The sequence below is a fragment of the Paroedura picta genome, chromosome 6 (genome assembly GCF_049243985.1).
Source record: "Paroedura picta isolate Pp20150507F chromosome 6, Ppicta_v3.0, whole genome shotgun sequence".
NCBI classification, from domain to species: Eukaryota; Metazoa; Chordata; class Lepidosauria; order Squamata; family Gekkonidae; genus Paroedura; species Paroedura picta.
The window spans coordinates 84,738,595-84,762,915 of record NC_135374.1 but is presented as its reverse complement, the minus strand read 5'-3'; the positions used below and the strand labels follow the sequence as shown (position 1 = coordinate 84,762,915).

The 24,321-nt window shown below is 44.4% G+C and overlaps 1 protein-coding gene across 1 annotated transcript; it reads left to right on the top strand.

The window, feature by feature from the left end:
- Window positions 1-581: 581 nt before the first annotated feature.
- On the top strand, window positions 582-24,190 carry CHST7 (carbohydrate sulfotransferase 7). The gene is made up of 2 exons (XM_077343400.1): window positions 582-2,271; window positions 21,368-24,190. Exons 1-2 carry the CDS (start codon window positions 762-764, stop codon window positions 21,370-21,372), a joined length of 1,515 nt encoding a protein of 504 aa, XP_077199515.1. The 5' UTR covers window positions 582-761; the 3' UTR covers window positions 21,373-24,190.
- The last annotated feature ends 131 nt before the right edge of the window (window positions 24,191-24,321 follow it).

Genomic DNA, 24,321 nt, shown 5'->3' with positions numbered 1-24,321 from the left:
GATGGAAGGCTGCTGGGATCGAACTCCCAGCCTCATGGCCAATGCTTCAGACAGCATGTCAGCTGCCTTACCACGCTGTGCAACAAGAGGCTCTTTATAATACAGAACCTGATATAATTTTGATATTTTAAAAACAGACTAGGCTGTTAGGATTTAGTCTTTGTGGTGACTGGGAAAGCAGTAAAGTCATTAGTGCATTCACTGGCTAGCTCCCTAGGTCTTCTTCCCCCTCAAAAGGAAGTGTTACAATGTTAGCCCCAAAGTATGCAAGCATAGGATTAGAGTTCACTAGCGTTAAAATTCAAATGTTTTAAAGAAGGAGAAGAAAACGTTTGCGTTATACTGATATAAGCGTTTTGTAAAAAGTGCCACGGACTCCTGCCTCATCTGACTACTGCGGACGAAGGCGGCGACCTGCTTTATGTGGAGAGATGCCGGGCACAGATGTTCGAGAGAGCGCCTGGACCACGGGGCAGCCCCTGAGCTGAGAAGGCGGCGTCAGCAGCCTCAGCTCTGCTTGAAGGAAAGGCGGGCGATTGCCTTTAGTCTCGCTCTCCCTCTATCGCCGGCATGTGGGCGTGTTTCCAGGCCGGGGAAGGCGGCGGGAGCAGCCGCCGTCGCCGCCGCCGCCACCATCTCCTCCTTCGCTTCCCTCCGCCTTCCCCTCAAGTTTGTGCCTGTTTTTTAAAGAGCAGCCGAGAGCCTCCTCGCCGCCACGCTGTGAGGGACGGCGGGCCGAGCGCTCCTCCGCGGAGCCAGCGATGAAGAGCCGGCGGCGCTGGAGGTGGAGGTGGCGCTGGCAGCACCGGCGCTTCGCCCTGGGCTTGGCGCTCTACACGCTGCTGCTCCTGCTGCTCGTCTCCTACATGCTGGACTACGGCGCCAGGAGGGGGCGCGCGGGCGAGGAGGAGCCGCCGCCGCCCCGCCGTTGCCCCAGCCTGCAGGAGGCGCTAGGCCCGTGGGGCTGGGCGGAGGCGGAGGCAGAGGCGCCGCCGCCGCCGCCGCTACGAGCAGCCTCGCAGGGGTCGGCTGGGAACCGGACGGGGAGCGAGGCCGCCGCCGCCGCCCCGGGCAGCAGGGCGGGCGGGAAGCGGCACATATACTTGCACGCCACTTGGCGCACGGGCTCGTCTTTCCTGGGCGAGCTCTTCAACCAGCACCCGGACGTCTTCTACCTGTACGAGCCCATGTGGCACCTGTGGCAGGCGCTGTACCCGGGCGACGCGCTCAGCCTGCAGGGCGCCCTGCGGGACATGGTGCGCTCGCTCTTCCGCTGCGACTTCTCCGTGCTCCGCCTTTACGCGGCGCCGCCGGCCCCCCGCGACCCCCTCGCGCCCTTCGCGTTCCCGGCGGGGAGCAAGGGCAGCAACCTGAGCACGGCCAGCATCTTCGGCTGGCGGACCAACAAGGTGATCTGCTCGCCGCCGCTGTGCCCCGCCGCGCCCCGGCCCAGGGCTGAGGTGGGCCTCGTCGACGGCGCCACCTGCGAGCGGAGCTGCCCGCCCAGGGCGCTGCGGGACCTGGAGGCCGAGTGCCGCAAGTACCCGGTGGTGGTGATCAAGGACGTGCGGCTGCTGGAGCTGGGCGCGCTGCTGCCTCTGCTGCGCGACCCGGACCTCGACTTGCGCGTCATCCAGCTCTTCCGCGACCCCCGCGCCGTCCACAATTCCCGCCTCAAGGCGAAGCAGGCGCTGCTGCGGGAGAGCATCCAGGTGCTGCGGAGCAGGCACCGCGCCGAGCCCCGGGCGCTCCCCCGACGGCAGCTCCTGCCGCCCCCTGTCGCCGCGGCCGCTCTGCCCGGGGGCGGCGGCGGCGGCATGCGGGCGCACCAGCAACATCGAGCCGAGTTCTTTCTGGGCGGCGCCCTCGAGGTGATCTGCCAGGCCTGGCTGCGCGACCTGCTCTTCGTCCGCCGCGCCCCGGCCTGGCTTCGCGCCTGCTACACGCAGCTGCGCTACGAGGACCTGGTGTTGGAGCCGCGCGCCCAGTTGCGGCGCCTGTTGCGCTTTGCCAACCTCACGGCGCCGCCCGCGCTGGAGAGCTTCGTGGTCAACATGACCCGCGGCGCCGCCTACTCCTCCGAGCGGCCCTTCCTCATCTCCGCTCGCGACGCGCGAGAAGCCATCCACGCCTGGCGGGAACGCCTGAGCCGCGAACAGGTCCGCCAGGTGGAGGACGCCTGCGGCGAGGCCATGGCCCTCCTCTCGTACCCGCTCAGCGGCGCGGAAGGCGCTCAGCTGCAAGAGGGCGCTCCTCCTCCGCCTCACCCAGGTAATGCCTCTACCCTGCTGGGCTCTCCAGGGCAAATCGCTCAGCCATGCCTGTCTGCTCTCTCCCTTCCCCTCCCCCTCAAACAGGCAGGAATTCAGCAGGTGAATCCTTTCTTGAAACTGCTAGTCTGTATATTTCGGCTCCATCCACCACTGCTGAGGCCAGAATGATGCCACAGTATTTCCGCTTCACTCCACAAGCGTTAGAAGGGTCAGGTGAATTTCCTCCCATATCAAGCCTCTGTAATAATGAGGTGCAGCCTGGGTTCTGTGTATGCCCCACTGAATTCCATTGGGCTTACTCCTAAGGAAGAGCACTCTGCTTGCAGCCTTAATGTATGGGAACAGTGATGCTGGACCAAACTTGATCTGAGCATAGCTCACACTTGATGTAGCTCACACCAACTGACCTGTCTGTCATGGCTTGGCAAAGTGGCTGCCTTATACTCTCTCCCAGAAACAGCAGCTTTATTTGGACCAGAACTTAGGCCCATTGAACCTGTTTCCAAGTAAGCATATTTTAGGCTGATGATGATGCCTGCGAAACAGGTCACATCACCCACTTGACTGCTTTTGGTTCTCTGCTAGGTAGTGTATCGGCCTTTCATTAGTGAGGAAGATGGGCTGTTTGTGGCTTGCTGTTTTGCATGCTATGTTGTTTTTCGTGTACACTGTTCTAAGTGTGAACATGATGCGCAAGGGTCTTTGTACACAAATATATTGCAAGTACATTTTTTGTAGATGGTTATAGCTTGTTACTGTACTGTAGTACTGTGTAGTAGTACATTTGGTCTGCATAATCTGTCAAATAGCACACTGTAGTAAGTGCTGAATGGGTGCATAGGCACCCATTTATGCTGCAAAGCTAAACCATCAGTCTTTTGTGTGATTTTGTGATTTTGGATAAGCAAGTCGCAGTGAGTTCAATAGGCCTTTCTCCCAAGTTGTTGTGTTTAGGTAAAAATGATCAGAGGAAGAAAAAGTGTATTTCTCTCAACTCACTAGTTGTGAGAGAGGTAAAAACTGTTTGAGAGAGCTGACAGAAGATGGATCCACATGCAAAACAAGAAGCTTTCATGCAGCCTGAACCTGCCCCCACCACCATGAAATTCAGCCTGAAACTGTCCCAGCTACCAAGAGCCAGTTTGATGTAGTGGTTAGAATGATAATTTCTAATCTGTTGAGCTGGGTTTGATTCTTTGCTCTTCTCCACATGCAGCCAGCTGGGTGACCTTGGGCTCATCACAGCACCGATAAAGCTGTTCTGACCGAGCAGGAATATCAGGGCTCTCTCAGCCTTGCCTACCTCACAGGGTGTCTGTTCTGGGGAGAGGAAAGGGAAGGCGATAGTTAGTCGCTTTGAGTCTCCTGGTCGAGAAAAGCGGCATATAAAACCCAACTCTGATGTGCACGTTTGGTCATGGAGAGGCAGTCACGGCTTGCACCCCAAAAATGTGTTTTTTTTGGAGGAGTTAGCCTGGGTAACCAGAAAAAATGTTGCTTTTGAAAAAATAGTGGTTTTATGAAACAACATTGAAAAGCAATCTTTGTGACACTTCACTGAGTAACATATTCTCTGTGGGTCGCTAGCCTCTCCTATGCGAGTATATGTGTATTTGTTGCTCCATGCATGTCGCCATTTTTAAAAAGAGACTTCTTCCCAGGAAGAAGGAGGTGGGTGGGACATTGCTGGCCTTGAATATGGTGCTATTGAGCCTCCATATGTTTATCCTGCTGGTTGCTTGCTTGTTGTCACCTGGTAGATAGTGCTATTTAGGAGGGTGAATCCACTTTTTGAGATTCCCTAAGTTACACTTTAAAATTTAGGATGTAGCGAACCAGGCACTGAACAGAAACTGCATGTTGGCGATGTCATATGGAGGGGCTGAAATAGAGCAACTTCTTTCAGCAAACTTGATGCTACTTTTAACGGGTGTGGAAATGCCCTTCTTCTAAATGCCACAAAGAATTTGAACCTGGGTCTCTCAGATCCTGTTCTGACATGCTAACCAACTAAATTATGCTAACTTTTAAATGGGACATGGGATTGTGGGATTGTCTTTGAAGGATGAATGATTTGAGGACTACTAAACAGAATGAATGAAATTCAAAGCTCCGTCTACAAAAGCCTGTTGGTCAGTGATGAAGTCAGTATGTGATGAAGGGGATGGGCTACTCTGATGGTGCAGGTGTGTAGCTTGTGAATGCTGCTGGAGTCTAGCTGGCAGTCACAAGCTCAGGGCTCCTCCATGGCACGTGGAGCTTCAATTGAGGGGCTAAATGCAAGCCACTCCTTGGGCCCTGGTGATCTACACTCTGGTTGCATTAATGTTAGATTTCTATGCTGTGCTTTACATGAGGTTGGATTCTAAAACAGCCCAGAAACTTCCATTGGTTGAAAATGTGGCAACCATGTTATTGCTGGAGACTGAGATCATATTGCTCCTATGCTTAAAGATCTATACAGGCTGCTTGCCTGTTGCTGGACACAATTCATAGTGCTAGTTCTAAATAGCCTGGGCTATTTTAAAGAGTACCTTTCCCCATTTAGCTTAGTCTACCAGATTTTCTTCCCAAGCCCTGCTTTCTGTCCTCCTGCTTGCGGAGATAAACGGGTAGGTGCAGCCAGAGGCAGGACCTTTTCGGTGGCAGCACCTCACATTTGGAATTCCCTTTCCCCTGAAATGTGCTGGTATCTACTCTATTCACATTTAGGCATTAGGTCAAAAGCGGTCATTTTATATGGCTTTCAACTGTTTTCTGACTATAATTTTAGGTTGCTGAATGTTTTATAGGTTTACAGGTTGATTTATCATTATGTATACTGTTATTTTATTATTTTAACTAGATTGAAAGGCCCTCCCCCTCGGCACCACCACTGTGGGGAGGCTCCTTTTGGGCTGTGGTGAGAGCACTGCGGGGCCTAAAAGGAGTGCACAGCCCCCCCCCCACAACAGTGCCACCGCGGGAGTCTCCCTTTGGGCCTGGAAGCTCTCTCACCCCGGGATTGGGCCCTCACCTGGACTGTCCACGCCCACTCTCCGCCCACCTTAGCTAAATATGTAGACAGCGAACGCTGTTTACGGATGAATTTTTTAAAACTTCTTGGGCCACCTAAAGCAAGTACCTGAAGGGTTGGTATATACATTTTCTGCATGAATAGGGAAAACTCAGCCCACACTTGGCAGAAAAGTACAGCAAATGCTAGGCCCTTAGCTCTGCAAATTAATTTGTGTGGCATAATGTGCTGAAAACAACCTGGAGTGGTAGAACTGTAATGATGAATTACGGGATAAAGTATTAGCTAATTCTGTCTTTGATTACAGTTTCTACTAATTTACATGGGAGAGATTTTAGGCTAACTGACCTGTAATTTCCTGGTTCCCCTCTGGCCTTGTTTTTAAAACTCAATAGAACAGTTGCTACTGTCCAGTGTTCCAGTAGAGTGGCTGATTTTAGTGATAAGCTACATATATGGGTTAATACAGTGGTTCTCAACCTTTTCTTTGCCGTGACCCCAACTTCAGTGCTACAGCAGAGCCAGGGACCCAGCCGGAGGAGCTGCCTGCTAGCGCTGCAGAGGCGCTACCACCGGCCCCCCCCAGCCATGGCCATGGGCGACCCCCCCCACAGGAGGTGACTGGAGGGGGGCGAGGGCCCTGCCTGGGGGAGGGGGCTGCAGCTGCCACCACTACCATGTCCACATTGCTCGCTGTCCTGCTCTCGGCCAGGTTTGAGTGCTCGTTTTGCTCCCTTCTTTTAACCAAGGGGCGTTCCACGGTGGCCCTGCTGCACAGCATGTGGGGCTTGCCAGACGGAGTTGGGTGGGATAGGGTGACTTTGGACCCGTGGGAAGAGGGGGGTCACTTTCTTGCCAGCTCTGAAAGAGCTGAGCGAAGCGTTTTGGTGTATTCCTCAGCAGGCACCGGTGCAACCCTCCGGGCAGGCTGGGCAGCTGCAGAAGGAGCCAGTGGGGCACTGGAAAAGCATGTATGCATACATGCGCACAACAATCAAGGCAGTGTAGAGGCAGCCATTGCCATGGCTCTGCTGGGCGCCGGTCCCTGCCTACATTACCACCACCCGCCTCCACACGCTGCCGCCTGTCACCGCTGCGGTGGGCAACCTGGTGACCTCAGGAAAGGGGCCAGGCTACCCCAAATGGGGTCCCGGCCCCAAGGTTGAGAACCTTAATAGATCAGCAGTTTTATATTTGAGTTCCCTGTGAACTCTCAGGTGCATGTTATCAAGAACTGGAGGCTTACATATTTTTATTTTCCTCAGTAGGTCTAGATCTTCATCTCGTCACCTCAGTTGGACTTAGAATCATAGAACCGTAGAGTTGGGAGGGGCCATACAGGCCATCTAGTCCAACTCCCTGCTCAACGCAGGATCAGCCCTAAGCATCCTAAAGCATCCAAGAAAAGTGTGTTTCCAACCTTTGCTTGAAGACTGCCAGTGAGGGGGAGCTCACCACCTCCTTAGGCAACCTATTCCACTGCTGAACTACTCTGTGAAATTTTTTTTCCTGATATCTAGCCTATATCGTTGTACTTGTAGTTTAAACCCATTACTCCGTGTCCTCTCCTCTGCAGCCAACGGAAACAGCATCTGCCCTCCTCCAAGTGACAACCTTTCAAATACTTAAAGAGGGCTATCATGTCCCCTCTCAACCTCCTTTTCTCCAGGCTGAACATTCCCAAGTCCCTCAACCTATCTTCATAGGGTTTGGTCCCTTGGCCCCAGATCATCTTCGTCACTCTCCTATCTACCCTTTCAATTTTATCTATGTCCTGCTTGAAGTGAGGCCTCCAGAACTGCACACAGTACTCCAGGTGTGGTCTGACCAGTGCCATATACAATGGGACTATGACATCTTGTGATTTTGATGTGCTGCCCCTGTTGATACAGCCCAAAATGGCATTCACCTTTTTTACTGCTGCATCACACTGCCTGCTCATGTTTAGTTTACAATCCACAAGTACCCCAAGGTCTCGTTCACACATAGTGTTACCTAGAAGCGTATCCCCTATCCAGTAGGCATGCTTTTCATTTCCTTCAGACTCTCTGAAAATTACTCCATCTTCCTTTAACAATCCTTTTATTCTTTGGTCACTGAAATACCCAGATACTTCTCTGTCTGGTTTCTTATTCTGGGTATATTAAATAAATATTTTATCATTTGTATTGATGCTTTTAGCAATTTGCTCCTCAAATTTTCTTTTTGCATTCCTAATGACTTACACATTTTTTTTTTTTTGCCATACCCTGTGGTCCCTTGCACCCACTTTGTGGTCACTTACCACCTTCCTCTCTTTAAAAGAAGGGGTTTTGTTTTTGTTTTGTGCTTTTTATGGTTTCCTTGGCTTGGGACATTAACCATGCAGGTGTTGTTTTAGACTAGTGTGGTTTTAAGTAGCTTTCAAATTTGACTGTCTTGTATTACCATTTCAGCTTTCTTTTAGCAATTTCTCTCTTTTTTTTAAGTTCCCTCTTTTGAAATCAACTGTTACAGTTCTGGACTTATGGGGGAAGTTTTCACTGAAATGAATCCAGAACTTAATAGCACTGTGGTCACTGTTCTCACCAGATCTTGTTCCAAGAACACTACTCCCTCTTGCTGGCTTTGTGACCAACTGTTCCAGTGTACATTCATTTACGGTGTACAGGAATCTCATTTCTGTTGCATGACTCAAGCACATGTTCACCCAACTGATGTGAAAGTAGCTGAAAATACCAGTGTCACAACATCTGCTTTAGCCACTTCTGTTATTTCCTTCTCCAGCTCAAAATTAGCCTCAAGAGTTTGATCAAATGAGTGATAGTATACTCTTGCTTTTAAGTAACCCTTAAGGCTCAGTATTGCTTTTGCTAAGGATTTCATTCACCAAATGTGTTCTGCCTTTCTTGATTATATGCTATCTTTAATATGCAATGCAGTGCCCCCCCCCAAATGTCACTCCCTGTCCTACCTATAGAGTATATACCCAGGGTCAACAAAATCCCTTTGGTTTTCCCCTTTCCATCATGTTTGATACATTCACTATATCTAACTTGTCATTGAGCTTCTGTATCTTAGCTATATCCTGTTGTTGGCCACTGTGTGAGACAGGATGCTGGACTAGATGTGCTACTGTTCTCATCCAGCAGGGCTGGATTCAAAAGACTGAAGTTGTATGCATCGTTTATTGGGAATAAATTACACTGAACTCAGTGGTGCTTATTTTTGGATCAGCCTCTGTACTATTTAATGTTTTTTTAATGTAATTCATTTGTAGTTAGATCTGCAGTGCTTAGTCAGAAGGAATCAGGCAGAAATTTCAAACAGTGTATTGGGTCCACCCCCCAGTAAGTACTCCTTATAAAATGCAATTGTGAAAACTACAAGTAACAGGAAGCATTTTTGAAAAAGTCTTTCCCCTTTTCTCTCCTTCAGGAGTGAGAGTATCTTTTTAAATGGTGCCAGTGACTCATGTGGGCATCCTATGAGGCTTCAGTCTCGTGCACCAAGGAGTAAGCTCTAGGGCAGTGGTCTGCAACCTTTTTTAGGCTGTGGACCGGCTGCGTCAGGGAGGGCGATCGCCCGGCCACGGGAGTGCCACACATGCGCATTTGCGGCCGTTGTGGCCCGGTAGTTGGGGACCACCGCTCTAGGGAACACAGAGGCTCACTTCTGAGTAACCAAGTATAATATTGTGCTGTGTGGTTATTTTAATTTGTGGCTGTCTCTAATTGCTGTACAGTCTTCCCACGTTCTTCACAAAAGCACATGAAACAAAGCAGCCTCACATGCCCTGTGGAAGATCCCACAGAGCACAAACTTCCCCGGGGAGCTGATTTCAGAGACAAGGGACAGCCACTGAAAAGGCACTTGGCCAGGTGGTCACCAAGAGGCAATTCATGAACCAGACACATGTAGAAAGCACAGCTATGATAATCGAAGGAGGCAAGGGGGTTCGTACTGGGAGAAGTGGTCCCACAAGTAGGACAGTCCCAGACCATTTAGGCTTTATAGCTCTAAACCAGCACTTTGCATTTGCCCCAGAAGCTGACCATCAACAAGGGCAGGTGATGAAGTATTGATGTTATATGTGGAGACCAGAAAAAAGTAGTAGTAGGAGCCTGGACACAGTTCTGGTTTTCCTTTTGCAAGGGGTGTATGAGTATGTGAGAAGAGAATACTGAAGAACAAGTGTTGCGCTCGTTCTGAACTGCTATGACCTGTTTAAAAGCTGTTTCTGTTCTCACTTGCAGAGGTATGAGTTACTAAAAGGAATAGAATTCTGCACCTAAGGCCAGTCTTCCTGCACACAGATGCAAATAGATACTTCACAGCATTCTCGCATACTTCCTTCCTTTCCTTTAACTGTCTCCTGCCACAGAGCCACATTTTCTGAAAACATGACAGAATAAGTTAAGCTTCACAGATGAGGCCCTTTCAGGTACTCCTATTTTGCTGTGGAAGAGCAGTGGGCAGACAGACATTTCTGTGTCTGAGCTGGGGGGGAAACCAAAATGTTGTCAAAGACATATTATCACAGGTCAGAGCTGTATAAGATAACCTTTTTTTCTTTTCTTGGAAACTGCTCGGTTTAAAAAAATACTTCTTGCACAGTACTTATATTGATACAAAAAAGTCAAGAACCTAAGATTCTTCAGGAATTCACTGCTGATGGCAATGAATACTCTCAGGTTTCCACACAAGGACATTGTGCCATCAGGAATGTCTCAGTTTATTTTCAATGCAGCCTGTTTGTTTGGCGAGGCAATTCCTACTTTAAAAAAGCAACAACCCAGAACAGTTACATGATGCCAAAAGCCTGTTGGGTAGTGGCCTATTGTGATGTCAGGCACTAAGAATACATTTTCTTTTGAAACTCTTTATGACCCAAGATTTGAAGCAGAAGCAATTTCTCCTGCAAGGGGAACTCTGGGAAGTGGAGAATTTTCATAAAATTCCATCTGGGGGTGTGACCCACAAAGTATGTTTCTAATTGTTGAGACAAATAGATTGCACCACAAATTGGGATTTGGCACTAGCATTAAAATCTTAAAATCACAAATTATTGTCAAAAATATGATATACTTGGCTCTTTAGAGCATGATTTGGATCAATATGTTTCCATTGTCTCAGATGTCACAAAGGAATTATACCCACCCTCTGCCCCCAAACACTAAATGAAAACACTAGAAAGAAAATACAATTAAGTATGAATCATCTTTGGGCATGTGGATGTGGGAAGTTCTGTTTTTCAGAACTGTAGCAGCAGTGTACATTAGTAAAATGTGCTGCTTCTAATTTCCTTGCAGAAAGGAATCCAGAAATTGCTCTTGGACCATCTCTGTACTGGGAACTTTGCTGTCCTGACTCTCGCATGGGAGCACAAATCAGGCGCAGACAAGGTGAGCCAGGCCAAAAGCTCCCCCATGTGGGAGCAGGAAGAGGTGGGGCAACTTGCCCCAACTCAAAGCCTCAAAGCCTCCAGTGTGGAAATGGTCTTGAGTACACTTGGAAGGTGTAATTCCTGTGTTCATTCATGAGACAGACACCTGCATGTTAGTCTTGTCATTTGACAAATAATGAAAATATTGAATGGGACCCACAAAATCCGGTTCTAAGGATAGTGTGTCCTTACTGTTATTGTTCAGAGTCAAGCTCAGCCAAAGGAGGGCATCAAATGAGACTTTAAGAATAAAAAGGTAGGCGCTATGTCGAAGGGCAGTATGATACGATACGATAACAAAGGCCATTACAAAGCACAATTAAAACAGTAGAATACAGATGCAAATAACAGTATTTCTCCAATATTACGTACATAAAACTGTAAACATGGACTACTGAGTCACAATAAGATAAAAAATTGGTGTATCAAGGTGGAGACTCCTGTACAAATGAAAGGGCAGTATACGAATCTATTAAGTAGTAGTAGTAGTAGGGCCACCTGAAGTATGGTGAGCAAAAGGACCATTGCTTTATCCTAGCTTTTGATTTGCTTGAAATGTATGTCATATTGTTAAGCCAAGAGAAAATGGGCTCATCCCAGCGTTGACAGATGTACTGTGAGCTCTAGTTTTGTATTTATGTTCAGCCTGAGAGTAATTATATTTTGAGTGTATACTGTAACATCACAGATTGCAGTATTGATTTTACCCACACACTGTCTGGCAGACATGAAGTGGCTTATGGTGTTGCACGTGTATTTTTCAACCATGAGGAAACATAAATCAGAGTTCAGTGAATCCTGAATTTAAGCAGCAGTCTTGTGCATACGTATCTGAGAATAAGTCTTTAATATGCTAGAATTAACACTTGAATATATTTGTACAGGATTGGATCCCTGATGTAGTACTACTGATTGAAGATGTGACATTCACATGTCGCTGTCCAAACATTTGGCCAGATGTTAATTACTGAATGCTTAACGGATGTCTACTTTGGGTCACCTGTTAAAAATCTCGACACATATAGTCCTAGTATTTGGGATTATCTTCTCTGATAGCTTTCAACCACATGCCATACAGATAATGTATGATAAACATGGAACAATTAATCATGCTTAGTAAAAGAACAGGACAGGATAATATAAACTGATTCCGCATGAGGAATTTGCCCCTGCACAGCCTCTCAATCCTTGCAGGTTTTAGTATCCTTCATCATGAGATCAGCAGCAGCCCATAGCTCTCCAGTGGATGGTGAGGGTTTTCGTCAGGTTTGCTCTGCAATGAAATCAAAAAATACTGCTTCTCCTTTCTTGTTGCGCTCAGGGCGCAAATAGAAGCAAGTCCACTTGAAAGGAGAACCCACGATAGTCTTGGTAGCGCTGTGCCCACCTTCGCACCCTCCTTCACCACCCTGTTTGCATATGCAAACCTATGTGCCCTCAGTTAAAATAAAATATTCTCTTCAGTATGCACAGTAGTATTGGGACCAAGCAGCAACCCAATCTAAAACACATTCCTGGTGGCTTGCGTTGATTGACAACCAGAGGAGCTGGGGGAAACTGGGTTGTTCATACTTCCTGCTTCTCTGTCGCTTCATTGGGAGGCAAAAAGCCACAGTGAGATGGCAGGATAACACAGGAGGGTTCTCCCGTCAGGAAGTGTGCAAAGATGCAGTTTACTATTGCATGTTTGCAAGCAGGAGATGGCATGTGTTTTACACCTCTGTGCAGAATCAGTCATAGTGAAATGTTACCCCTGTTTTTGACCACTTGGAAAAATTTCAGCCAAACTTTGCACTCCCCCCCCCTTGCACTTTCGAGGGGTATTTTATTCCTACTTTTTAACTGAAGTGACAATAAGTCGTTGCATATTTTTGCATTATGCTCCTGTAATGGGAACAATCTCATCAATGAAGATGTTTAAGCTCCTTTGGTTTCAGTGAATGAGTCCAAAGCACTCTATAATCAACATATGCTTGTGGGTGGGGGGATTGCTGGCTCCTTCCTGGCGCAAGACTTATGCATCTATAAACAGTATATTCAGAGGCTCCATCCTGATTCCTACCTCTGGCACATGGTGCCCATGCATACACAGTGGTTAATTCCTACTTGAATTAATTTAATTGACATCAGTGGCACTGAAAGTTGCTTAATTTGGGTTGGATTGCGCCTTATGTTTACAGCTAAGTTTATTCTTCCCCTTCCCCTGTAAGTTCCAGCCTTGTGACATTGGAAAGATGAAGGATTAGTTAAAGTGAGCTTTTCCTCTTCGGGTTTTAAAGTGGGTCAATTTATGCCCCTTAACACTCTTGCAAATCCTTTTCCTTTAAAGGATTTTATTTGGTGTAACTGATCTGGATGGAGAAAAGAGAAAAAAAATCTTTATTCCTCAAGAAGAGAGAGACTCTACATCTTATAGCAATGAGTCATAACTAGAAGAGAAGTGAAGATTTTAAAGCTAGTACTTTAGCTGGCTGACAGAACAGTGGTGAAGGGTGAAATCAATCCTTTTTCTTCCATGCTTGTAATTGAGAGAATATGGAAGGGGCAGGCTCTCCTTCTCCCAACTAATTTTGCATGGCATAGGAAGTAGAATCTGCCTGCTGGACATGGAGCTGCTGCTGAACAGGCATGGGAAAAGGAACTCTGGAGGAGCAGCTGAACATGCCCCAGGATATGAGACAGGGCCTGGGGAGGGGGTTGTGCGTGTTATCTTCTCCAAGGACTGCAGCTTCTCTCAAAGGATCCTATCTGTTTATTTCTGCAATATCTTCAGACTGGAGGGGCTGGGTTCATTGCAAAGCGACAAGGCTATTTTTAAAGGTACCTATCTTGTGATGGGCATGTGAGAGAAGGGAAGTATGATACTGTAATGTCTTTTGTGGAGGAATCTTGAAGATAAGTCAAAAACCCTGACAAGACTGAATAGTGAATGTTGAGCTTTGATATACAAAATGAAGATATTGTTTTCATGGGCACATCCTTATAAGGTACAGTGAGATTTCTTGTACAACTAAGTCAACAATGGGCCCAATAGTAAGGAAGCTTAATGAAAAGAGATTGCCCTAGCTCTTTGGAACACTTTGAGTGGGGGTTAACTCCCCCATGTTTCACCTACTGTAATTTGTCTCCTTAATCTCCCTGTATTGAAACCCTAGTGGGACTGGATCAAACACTGTGTTGAGCATGGCTTTAGCTGTCAAGATTTTGGCAAGTCGGAAAAAAAATTGATGAGGGAGGATCTCATGTAAAAAGAAGGGAAATAGATGTCCAAGTGCACCTTGTTACCGTTAGAAAGCCCCTGGCTCCTATAGCCTAACATTTATCTTCCTCTGTTGTACATTTTGGATCATTCTTTGACTGGTTTTCTGTGTTTGAAAGACATGCTGAGCTGTGACCTTGGCTTCAGAATGATTAACCTCATGCTAGGGAGAGTCCCTATGCAAGGTATTTAGAGCCAGGGAAGGCAACCTATCAGTCTTGAAGTGCTAAGCTCTGTTGGTGACCTATATTACCAGCTAACTAGGCTTTCAGTGTATGTTTATTGTCCTTCATCTGCAATTAAACGAATCCTGTCACTTCTCTGCTCTGTAAAGGAATCAGAAGAAATAGCCAGTTTTACGTTTATGAGATTATTAGTCAGAGCTGAAACCAAAGATTGGCTGGTTATTTTTAACTGAGTAAAATGTAGCATTCCTCATACATACCCACCCACCATGAGCTCCGTTTGTGTCTAGGCTCTGCTTAAAGATTATTTAATGATCCCTCCACAACGTCTTGGTTCTGCTTTCTGGCTTTCTTGTGATGTATGTTTCCCTTCTGAATACAAAACTTATGCAAAAACCTTCCTATTTCTACCAGCTTTTCTTTCTATCTCTGTCTCTGTCTGTCTGTCTCTCTCTTTCTCTCTCTCTCATAGACACACGCACACAGCAGTTGACTCTACTTTTGAAAACTTCTTTGTCCCACTACTGCAGCTAGGATGTTTGAATGCTTTTATGACATCACTTCAGCTTTAACAGTGGCTGGAACTGGACTAATGACAACAGGCTATTTTTAACTTTTTATATATAATTATACTGGTACATTACACTGAACATTGTAGCTCTGCCATTTTTTTACTGTTAAAGAATCGTAGCTCTGTCATTTTTTTATGTTTGAGTTCCATTATGATGGCCTTTCAGTAAAAGCACTTTTCAACTTCGTTCTCCCTGTGGGTAACCATACAGAATATTAATTGTGTGTCTTTGTTATGTATACTAGTTGAGGAACACAAACATGTGTACAGACCAATCTTATTGCATGTTTACTCAGAAGTAAGTCCCACTGTAGTCAGTGAGGCTTAGTCTCAAGAAAATATGCACAAGACTGCAACATTAATCTTGTAAGTACATGCATATCGATGTTTAAAAAGTGTAGATCAATAATCATATTAAACTTGTTCTTTCATGTACTCTTTCCTTCCTACTGATTCAACTTCTCTTGTAAAACAATGTATTTAAAATATGTCACCTTTAACAAGTTCTGAGAGCCTTGCAATAAAAACAAGATACAAAGTACAGTTACACTCTGTGAAAGCATTAAAATAAGACACCGCACAGTCACTAAACAATACAAACAATATAACAGAATCAGAGGAGGAAGAGGAGAATAAATAAAATAATATAATTTAATCACAGGAGGCTAGGAATAACAAAGACATCTTCACTTGGCATGTAAATGAAAGGCCAAAATGAAAGAGATAAAAAAGGGAGTTCTACAGAGCACGTGCAACTAAAGGCATGTCTCTGGTGACCTCCCATTTTGCCTCAAATAATTGGAGCATACATTGTAGGGCTTTAGTCAAGAATCTTAGCAGTCAGGCAGCTAAGTATGGGAATTGGCCTAATGTTCAGATCCCCTTGCAACCCAGATGGAAAGGGAACAGGGTAATGGGAAGCTAATTTCTGTATATTGTTCTAGAAGAAGAAGAAGAAGAGTTGAGAACTGAAGATGGTGCCATAAAAAAAGCTGGACTTCTGTTCAGCTCTTAAGCCATGCCGAGGGTCAGGAGCTTCTGCACCTGGCTGACCTGAGCAGATACGCAAATCTGCTCACCGGTCGCCCCAGGAACCGGGAACGGCATCCTGAGGGTCCTACAGATCCGTGGGGAGATAGGAAGACCGACCTCCCTGGATTAATAGCGGCGTGTGCTCAAGGTCACGATGGCGTCTTTGTCGCAAACAACTTTACAAGCTTGACACGACCAGCTGACCTTACATTCTTCCCAGACCATCATTTACCAGATCGACAGGAGCAGAAGCTGACAGAAGCTGGAATCTGCAACAGTAAGAATTGAAAGCTTTCTGGCTTTTCTCTCTCTTCTCCCACAAGCTCTTCCCTCCCCCCCCCCCTCAACCAATTCACAAGCGAATTCCTTCTTTCGCCGAGTGAGAGACTCCCAGCTAATTATACCCATTAACCAAACAAAGAGAGTGCTTTGAATATTTATTGGTGAAAGTTCAGTGGGGGAATTTGACTTGATACGGAGATCGACAAACTGATAATTTGGGATCGCTCGTGCTCCCGCGAGACCTCACGAGACTTTCTGTTTATAGTTTGTGACTGCCTAGAACTATGGAAGAATTAACTAAGGCACAGCTTTTCCATTTGTTATGCAAAGGAAACTCAGAGATACTGAAAGCAGTCAATAAGCTGGAAAAGGAAATTCGTGGGACTAAGGGGGAGCTTTTGGATGGAGCCCAAGGTCCGGAGAGACCAGCTGATGACGTAGCTCAGCTAACAGTAAATCAAGTAAAACTTCAATGTCTGGAAGTTAATCAACTGGAGGGAGAGAGTGCCGGAGATGTAAAAACCCAAAGTACCTTTAAAGAACCTGCGAAAACAGATTCAAGGAAGGAAAGTACCGAAAACCTGGAAGTCTATTCAGAGCAGGAAATGACTTGGATCAGCAAAATAAAAAGAGTCTATTCAAAAGCGACAGCAACTAGGAAGCTATCAGGAGATATTTCTGTGCGACCAGAGGAAGAGATCCAGATTGACAAAGGATTCAGAGCCCCCTCAAAGGCGATTACAAGCAAGAATCAAGTAAGAGATTTCTTTGACTCTGACAGAAGGACAATCAGAAATACTCTACTATGGAAAAAAATACAATTTCATTTTCTGCGACCACCTGAAAGATGAGCTGAACAATGGAGTATTCTCCTGGCTTCCTGTGGGAAAAATAGCAGCAGTAACCTTTAGGACAGGTCCAATATATGAAGGGAACTGACTTTATATCATTTAAGACAATAATAGAATATATCCTTATAATAGATTATACCCTCCTATGTATCAACAACTACTCTGTTAAGAAAGATGGTAATAACTCCTAGATCAGGATTAATATTCGATGGGAATTGAATATGTATGTTAATATGTATGCTAAAAGAGGATGACAAACCATATTTTATAGGCATTAACAAGACGACAGTAGTAATTCTTGGGTCAGGGCTAATTTATGAAGGAGACTGACCTAATATCATTTAAGATAATAACAGAATGTATTCCTATAACAGATCATACTCTCATATGTATTAACAATCACTTGGCTAAGAAAAATGGTAAAAACTTCTAGATTAGGAATAATATGTGATGGGAACTAAATATCTATGTTAAAAGAGATGGCAAACCATATCAACTGGTCGCTTTTTCTTTACAACTTCTTTGTAAATGCTTTATATAACAATAAACAATAAAATTATTATAAAAAAAAGAAGAAGAGTTGGTTCTTATATGCCGCTTTTCTCTACCCGAAGGAGGCTCAAAGCAGCTAACAATTCACTTTCCTCTTCCCACAACAGACACCCTGTGAGGTGGGTGAGGTTGAGAGAGCCCTGATATCACTGCTCGGTCAGAACAGTTTTATCAGTGCTGTGGCGAGCCCAAGGCCACCCAGCTGGCTGTGTGTGGGGGAGTGCAGAATCGAACCCGGCATGCCAGATTAGAAATCCATGCTCCTGACCACTACACCAAATTAGGTACACCAAATTTTAAACCCTATACCAGATGTACTCTTACAACTGCATTCTGGCCTAACTGAAGGTTTGCAAATGAATACAGTGGCCTGGTGTAGAATGCACTTCTGTAACATGTGATTAAAGTATGAATATTTGGGCCCCTACCTTGCTGTTCCAGGAAAGAAATCAGAAATATTGTTTAATGGTGTAGTGGTTAGGAGTGTGGACTTCTAATCTGGCATGCCGGGTTTGATTCTGCGCTCCCCCACATGCAACCAGCTGGGTGGCCTTGGGCTCTCCACGGCACTGATAACACTGCTCTGACTGAGCAGGAATATCAGGGCTCTCTCAGCCTCACCCACCTCACAGGGTGTCTGTTGTGGGGAGAGGAATGGGAAGGCGACTGTAAGCCGTTTTGAGCCTCCTTCGGGTAGGGAAAAGCGGCATATAAGAACCAACTCTTCTTCTTAAATACACTGCATGGCATACATTTGACCTTCTAAGGTGACCAGATTGTCCCACTTTTGGAGGGACATCTGGGGGCACCTGGCAAATTGTACTTATGTTGAAATTTAAAAATATATATTATCGTACTATTTTTGCGTTCTATGAACATTTTTGTTGCTCCATATAGACCAAATTTTAATCAAGAACCACCCCCACCCCCAGTCAATGGTGTCCCACTTTGCCAATGTTGAAATCTGGTCACCTTATTCTTGTCCATCTGCAAATCTCAATCTAATAACACTCCCAAACCATTCTTTCAAGGAGAGCACCATTTCACCTAGGATAATCCCTGGTTGGCCATATTATCATCTAGCAGCACCTCAGTATTATCTGGATTGAGCTTCACTTTATTAGCACCCATCCCATTACTACTTTGGGAACTTGTTTAGAATATATGTCACCTCCATTGAAAAGGAGACTTTAATATAATTTACATAACATTGACTCCTCTGTACAACCTCTTGCTGCAGTGTTATGCAGATGCTGAACAGTATTTGAGGCAAGATGGAGCTCTGAGGGATCCACACAGCACCTAATTCTCATTATCACATTCCAGTATTGATATGACACATAGGAAGTACAGTGCTTCCAATGTCCATCTCAGACAGTTGGCTCAGAAGGATACCATGGTTAACAGTACTGAATATGGCAAAGAGGTCCAGGAGAATCAACAGGGATGCACTTCTGTCAATCAGAGTGTTAAGTAGCAATCCTATGCAAATCTACTCAGAAACAAGTCCAATGTTATTCAATGGGATTTATTCCCAAGAAAGTGTCTTCAGGATTGTGCCCTAAGTCAGTTTCAGTTCTAAAACTGGATAAGAATCCTATTTGAAATTGTTCAGATGCCTGGAATTGAGCCACTCCTATTTGAGAAAGGGTGGAATAAAAATCAGAATAAAAATAATAAATGGATGAGTAGCCAACACTGCTAGGATTTAGGGAGGGATCCTACTAGGGGTGTGCATTCAGATCTACCCAAGCCAAAAATATACCTGAAAAATATCTTATCAGTATTTGGGGGTATATATCAGCTTCTCAAATGTATCCAGGTTTTCAAAGGAAAACTGGGGAAAAAATCCCAAATAAAAGCCTGCCAAATAATGGGAAATTGATATTTTTAAAAGTCTAATAGATCTGAACTGAAATATACCAGGTTTTTAAAAAATTGCACACAGGTGGATTCTACCCATAAAAGGTAGCAGAAACCTTTTTCTCAAAGTGGCATTAAGTATCACCTAACTTGTAACAGTCTCCCATTAAGATGTAATGAGCCAGGAGGGGCAAGGATCAACCTGTGAGGTGGTAGACTAGACTTTGCAAAGTAATTTACTTTCTTCGGTCGCAACAGTTGAAATCCAAACAAATTTGATCCAACTGTATCTGTGGAATATCTTGCTGAACCTCCAAACCCTCTATATTAACTTCTTGGGGATCTGAGTCACGAAGGCCACCCCATACACACATACAACCTGGAAAATATAGAAATGAACTTACTTTTTAATGTAATTTCAAAGACTATATGCAGCTTGAAAATGAAATGTGAAGTAACTGCTGTGAAATGAAATGGATTTAGAAGAATTTAATTCAAAGGAGTCCTTTGTGCCGAGGCAACTCTTTAGTAGGGTCAGCCACATTTGTTGAGCTACCATATGAAATTTCGTTTTACTGAATGCTGTATCTTAAGCATTATCCTTTTAATACGATCAAATATCTTTGATAATTTAAAGCCAAATACTTCAGTCTTTGAGTTTAAGATACCCATCACTAAATTCTTATTTTCACAGTATAGTATGTCGTGAAACTGAAGTCCTAGAAAACTGTTAAATTAAAAATGGACCTGCCTTGATACCCGTTTCTCAGATAACAAGTTAAGTACATTCAGGCTCTGTTTAACCCAATTTCTGTGGATGAAAGAAGTAGAGAGCACAAGGCAATTATATGCTTGCTTGAAGGTGTTAACTGTTTGATACAGGAGGTGTTTGAGTAACTCAATAGGTGCAAAGATAAAAAATGGAACAAACTGCTGGGAAATACCTCTTGATCAGATGCAGAGATCCACCCAGCCCCCCTTGTACAAACCATTTACTTTGTACCTGTATAACAATGTCAATAAGTATATGATTCTTAAATGGGGCTATACACCTATTGGGGAGGCAGTTTATAAATGAAGAAGGGGTTAGAACTGAGAGACAAATAAGGGTCATTTAGGATTTTCTTCTCCACATTTGCAGCTAGTCCTGAGCCTTTCTGTTCGGAAGGCAATATAGAAATTAATTTTAAAAAATGTTTTATACTTGCCCCATTCAAAAGATAAAATCCCCATCATTAAGGAACTAGCTAGTGGCCATCAGGAACAAGGATAACACTGAATGTATACTTGAGATGTTTGTGTTATATGTATCTGTCATAAATATATCTATGTCAATAAGGCCTAGAAAAGAGGAGGTGAAGAGGGGGCATGACTGCTGTCTTCTAAGCCATTTCCACATGAAGGGCCAAATTGCGTGATCGTAAATTGTGCTATTTCTCCCCTCCACACTCTGCCACTGTGTCTCGCCTTTCCCCCTCCTCATTAGCAACGAAAAAAGCTCCGGAGAGAGCAATGCACTCTTTTACTCACTGCTCCTTGTTTTTTTTCCGGAGTTTCTCAGTTCAGTTCTGCCTCTTGTCCCACCATGCTGATCTTGCTCTTTTCTGCTGCTCCAGACATGAACACTCTTATCTCGATCTACCCTGCAAGGCTGTTCAGTAGATCCCCCCCCCCCGGCCAAACTGCTTGCCCTGCCACAACCCCTGCCCAAAGGGATCCCGAGCCCCAGGTTGAGAACCACTGCCATAGAAGAAGTTAATAAAATAAAACTGACACAAAATTATGAAAAATAGAAACTATAGCAATGATCTCCATACTTATCTAGTACTGCTGGCATTCTGCTCCAAAGTCTTTGAGTTAATGGGAAAGGTTGCAGACCCCCTCCAGAGCTCCTACAGGCCCTGGTTGGGAATCCCTGCTCTAGAGAATCTGATAGGATTTATCTATCACCTGGTTGCACGTTTACACCCTTGTTTCCAAAGAAAATTAATGCTCATGGAAGCTTCTGAAATCATGTCCTCATCCAAGATTTCATTATTTTTTTTCTCACCTGTACAGGCTAACAAACTGGCAGCTGACACATGGCAGGATACAGCCAAGGATGTATGCATGGCATCCACGCTGGAAATGACAGTGAATGGCAACTTCTACTGTAGGTTCTGCATGTCAGTTCAAACACAGAGTAACTTCAGTGGAGCGGACATTACTATAAAGACAACTTGGAGTGAGGAATCTGACATGGTGCAATGTGAATAATTGTCTCTCCTCTTCTGAAGATCTTTATCTTCCAACTTCAAGCTGCTGGTGTGTTTTCAGTTCTTGGTACTGCCACTTCCAGCAAGCGTTATTGACACGTGGACAACCAGCTACCACAAGAAGAGGAATATATGACATTGTGGTTTGTTCAATGACTCTCACTTTGCATCACAATCATGTATTTTAAATGTCCTATTCATTTCATGAAAGGAGAACTGAAAACACAATGCCTATGAAATGCATGAGACCTTATTAGTGAAGGTATACAGTCAGTGAATGTAAAGCTGCAGTTTCCCCACTATTCACACTTTCCTTTAGCACTAACACAGGACTTGCTCTTAGGTTTCTTTAAACTGTATTTGCCCAGATTTTGCTCTTTCTTTGCATTCATCTTTCAGAAACTGAAAAACTGGTGATGGGGATAGTGGAAACCACCAATCAACTGAAAACCTAGGTTTACTTTAATGCAACATACAGAGGATGTAGCAAATGCAAACAATTTCTATCAAAAGTAACATTTGAAATGTAATTGAAGAACCAAAATGCAACTTCTGACCCAAATAGATCACCTTGTGCTAGGAATTGGAGCATAATAAACTTTATTAGAGTACATCCAAATTTCTGACATAATACAGTGGCATTTATTTGGGGAAGAGGATAACTGTAATACATTGTCGTTCGGTGAACATTGAAAAAGAAACTGAGAAAGACTGCTGCTAAGTTTATATTTGTAAGAGAAACATTTTAAGAAGGCTGTACTGAATCCTTGGTTTGTGTAAGCACCAGTTTGCATTCATGAGGGCAAAGTATGTTATTTTTATCTTTATCGTACAGTGTTAATTAGTAATGTATCTGCTACACGCCCACCAAAGAACTTGATTGGGCTTCTAAGAAGAAGATGGTCCTCACTGCACTGCACATGGTGCCTCTTCCTACCCTGCTTCTTCCCATGTTATTGCTGTCTATTTCAGAAGCTGCAGGACAAAATTTACAAAGCAGATGCTTTAATAGCAAAGTAGTCTGCTAGGCTGTATCAGATACATTGCTTATCTATGAGGTGTCCAAAACACCCTATTCTCAACGTAATGAAAAAAATGTAACTCCTGGTTTCAGCCAAGATATTCTTGTTTAATAAAACTCAGTTAAACTTACCTTTTTCTTTATAGAAGCAGCAGCAAAGATCCACAAAATGCTTTCGAACTGAAGCTCGAAAGCATTTCTTTGGCCCTGCATGTTCACAACTCAGTCCTGTGCCTGTTAATACTTTACTTCTATTTATCACAATGGTAATTGCTAGCCGTGGACTCAGAACATGAACGTGACAGCTGGTTTACCATTGCGGTTTGATGACAATATGAAGGAATTACGCATTTCAACAAGGATGTAATTCAAATCAGTGGACAAGGTAGTACTTGTTCCTTGTACTTGTTCAGCACCAAATTTGCTACCTATTATTTCAATGTATGGTATACAGTGCAAAACTCACTGAAAACAGTCTTTTCCTGTTTAAAATTACTTTTAATGTACTGCAAATAATCTCCATGGTTTTGACTTCAATAAATTGGGGGGGGGGGCTTTTTTTTTAGCTTTTGTTAAAAAAAAGGCTGAACAATAAGAACCCCAGTGGGTTGAAAGCAGATTAAAGAAAATATTGGCATTCATTTCAGTACAGTGATGAGTTGTGTTGGTTAGACAGTCAACCCACAGTAGAACAAAATGTGAAGAAAACAGTCACAGAAAAAGACAGCTATGTTGAACCCTTCTCACCCTGTAACATGTGGTGGAAACCGTGGATGTGAAATAGGCATTTCAGCTCCTGCGACTCCATATCACTGGCTATCGATAAGTACGACATTGTACATTTCCATTACCTAATTTTAAAGGTGAGGGAAAGAGGACGGAAATGCAAGATGGAGCCCTTTTTGCGGCAACCCCATAATCTTTAGCCTACAGAACCAATATGTTATTAGGTGAGTGAAGACCCAGGTTCAAGTCCCTACTCAGCCATGAAGTTCCCTTGGCAGCTTTGGGCCAGTCATTCCACTTTGGCCTATCATAACTCACAGGATTGTTGTAAAGAGACAATGGAAGTGGTGACAATCATACACATTGCTCGGAACTCCTAGGAGTAAAGGGAGGATGTAAATATGATTGATGTAAGTAAGCCTAGGATAATTCTTCAGAAAGATATTTGTTCAACTAAGGATGCACAGAAAGACAACCAAATATTGAATTGATTTTTAAACATTCTGATAGACTTAAGGTTTCACAAAGTGCCCTTTATTTGTACATACTTAGTAGCAAACTGTTCTATGTTCAATTCATTGGTTTTCAACTGAATTATTGGTATCTGATGATAAAGGGAGCTTTGAGTCTCAAAAACTTATTTATACCACACAAATCTTATTGGCCTGTAAAGTGCTACTGGACTCAAATCTAACTGTTCAGCTAAATTGTTGCCACCATTATCTAGTCAATGATTTTAGAATGGCATTAAGTACCAACATAAAAAGATGGCGCACTTATGAGTGTGTGTGTAGGAATTCAGCTTCATGGAGGAGTCCCATTTTATGAATTTGTGAACCTCTTGCGTTTGGACATAATAAAAGCTAAATTTATAATCTGCGTGGGCAGTTTTCCTTGCTATTCAACATGAACTCGCCATATATAGTCATGTTGACATGCCCCCTCTCCTAAAATATCCAATGATGGACTTGGAGGGGATGGGGAAGGTGAGGAGGCCCAGGTGGGCATGT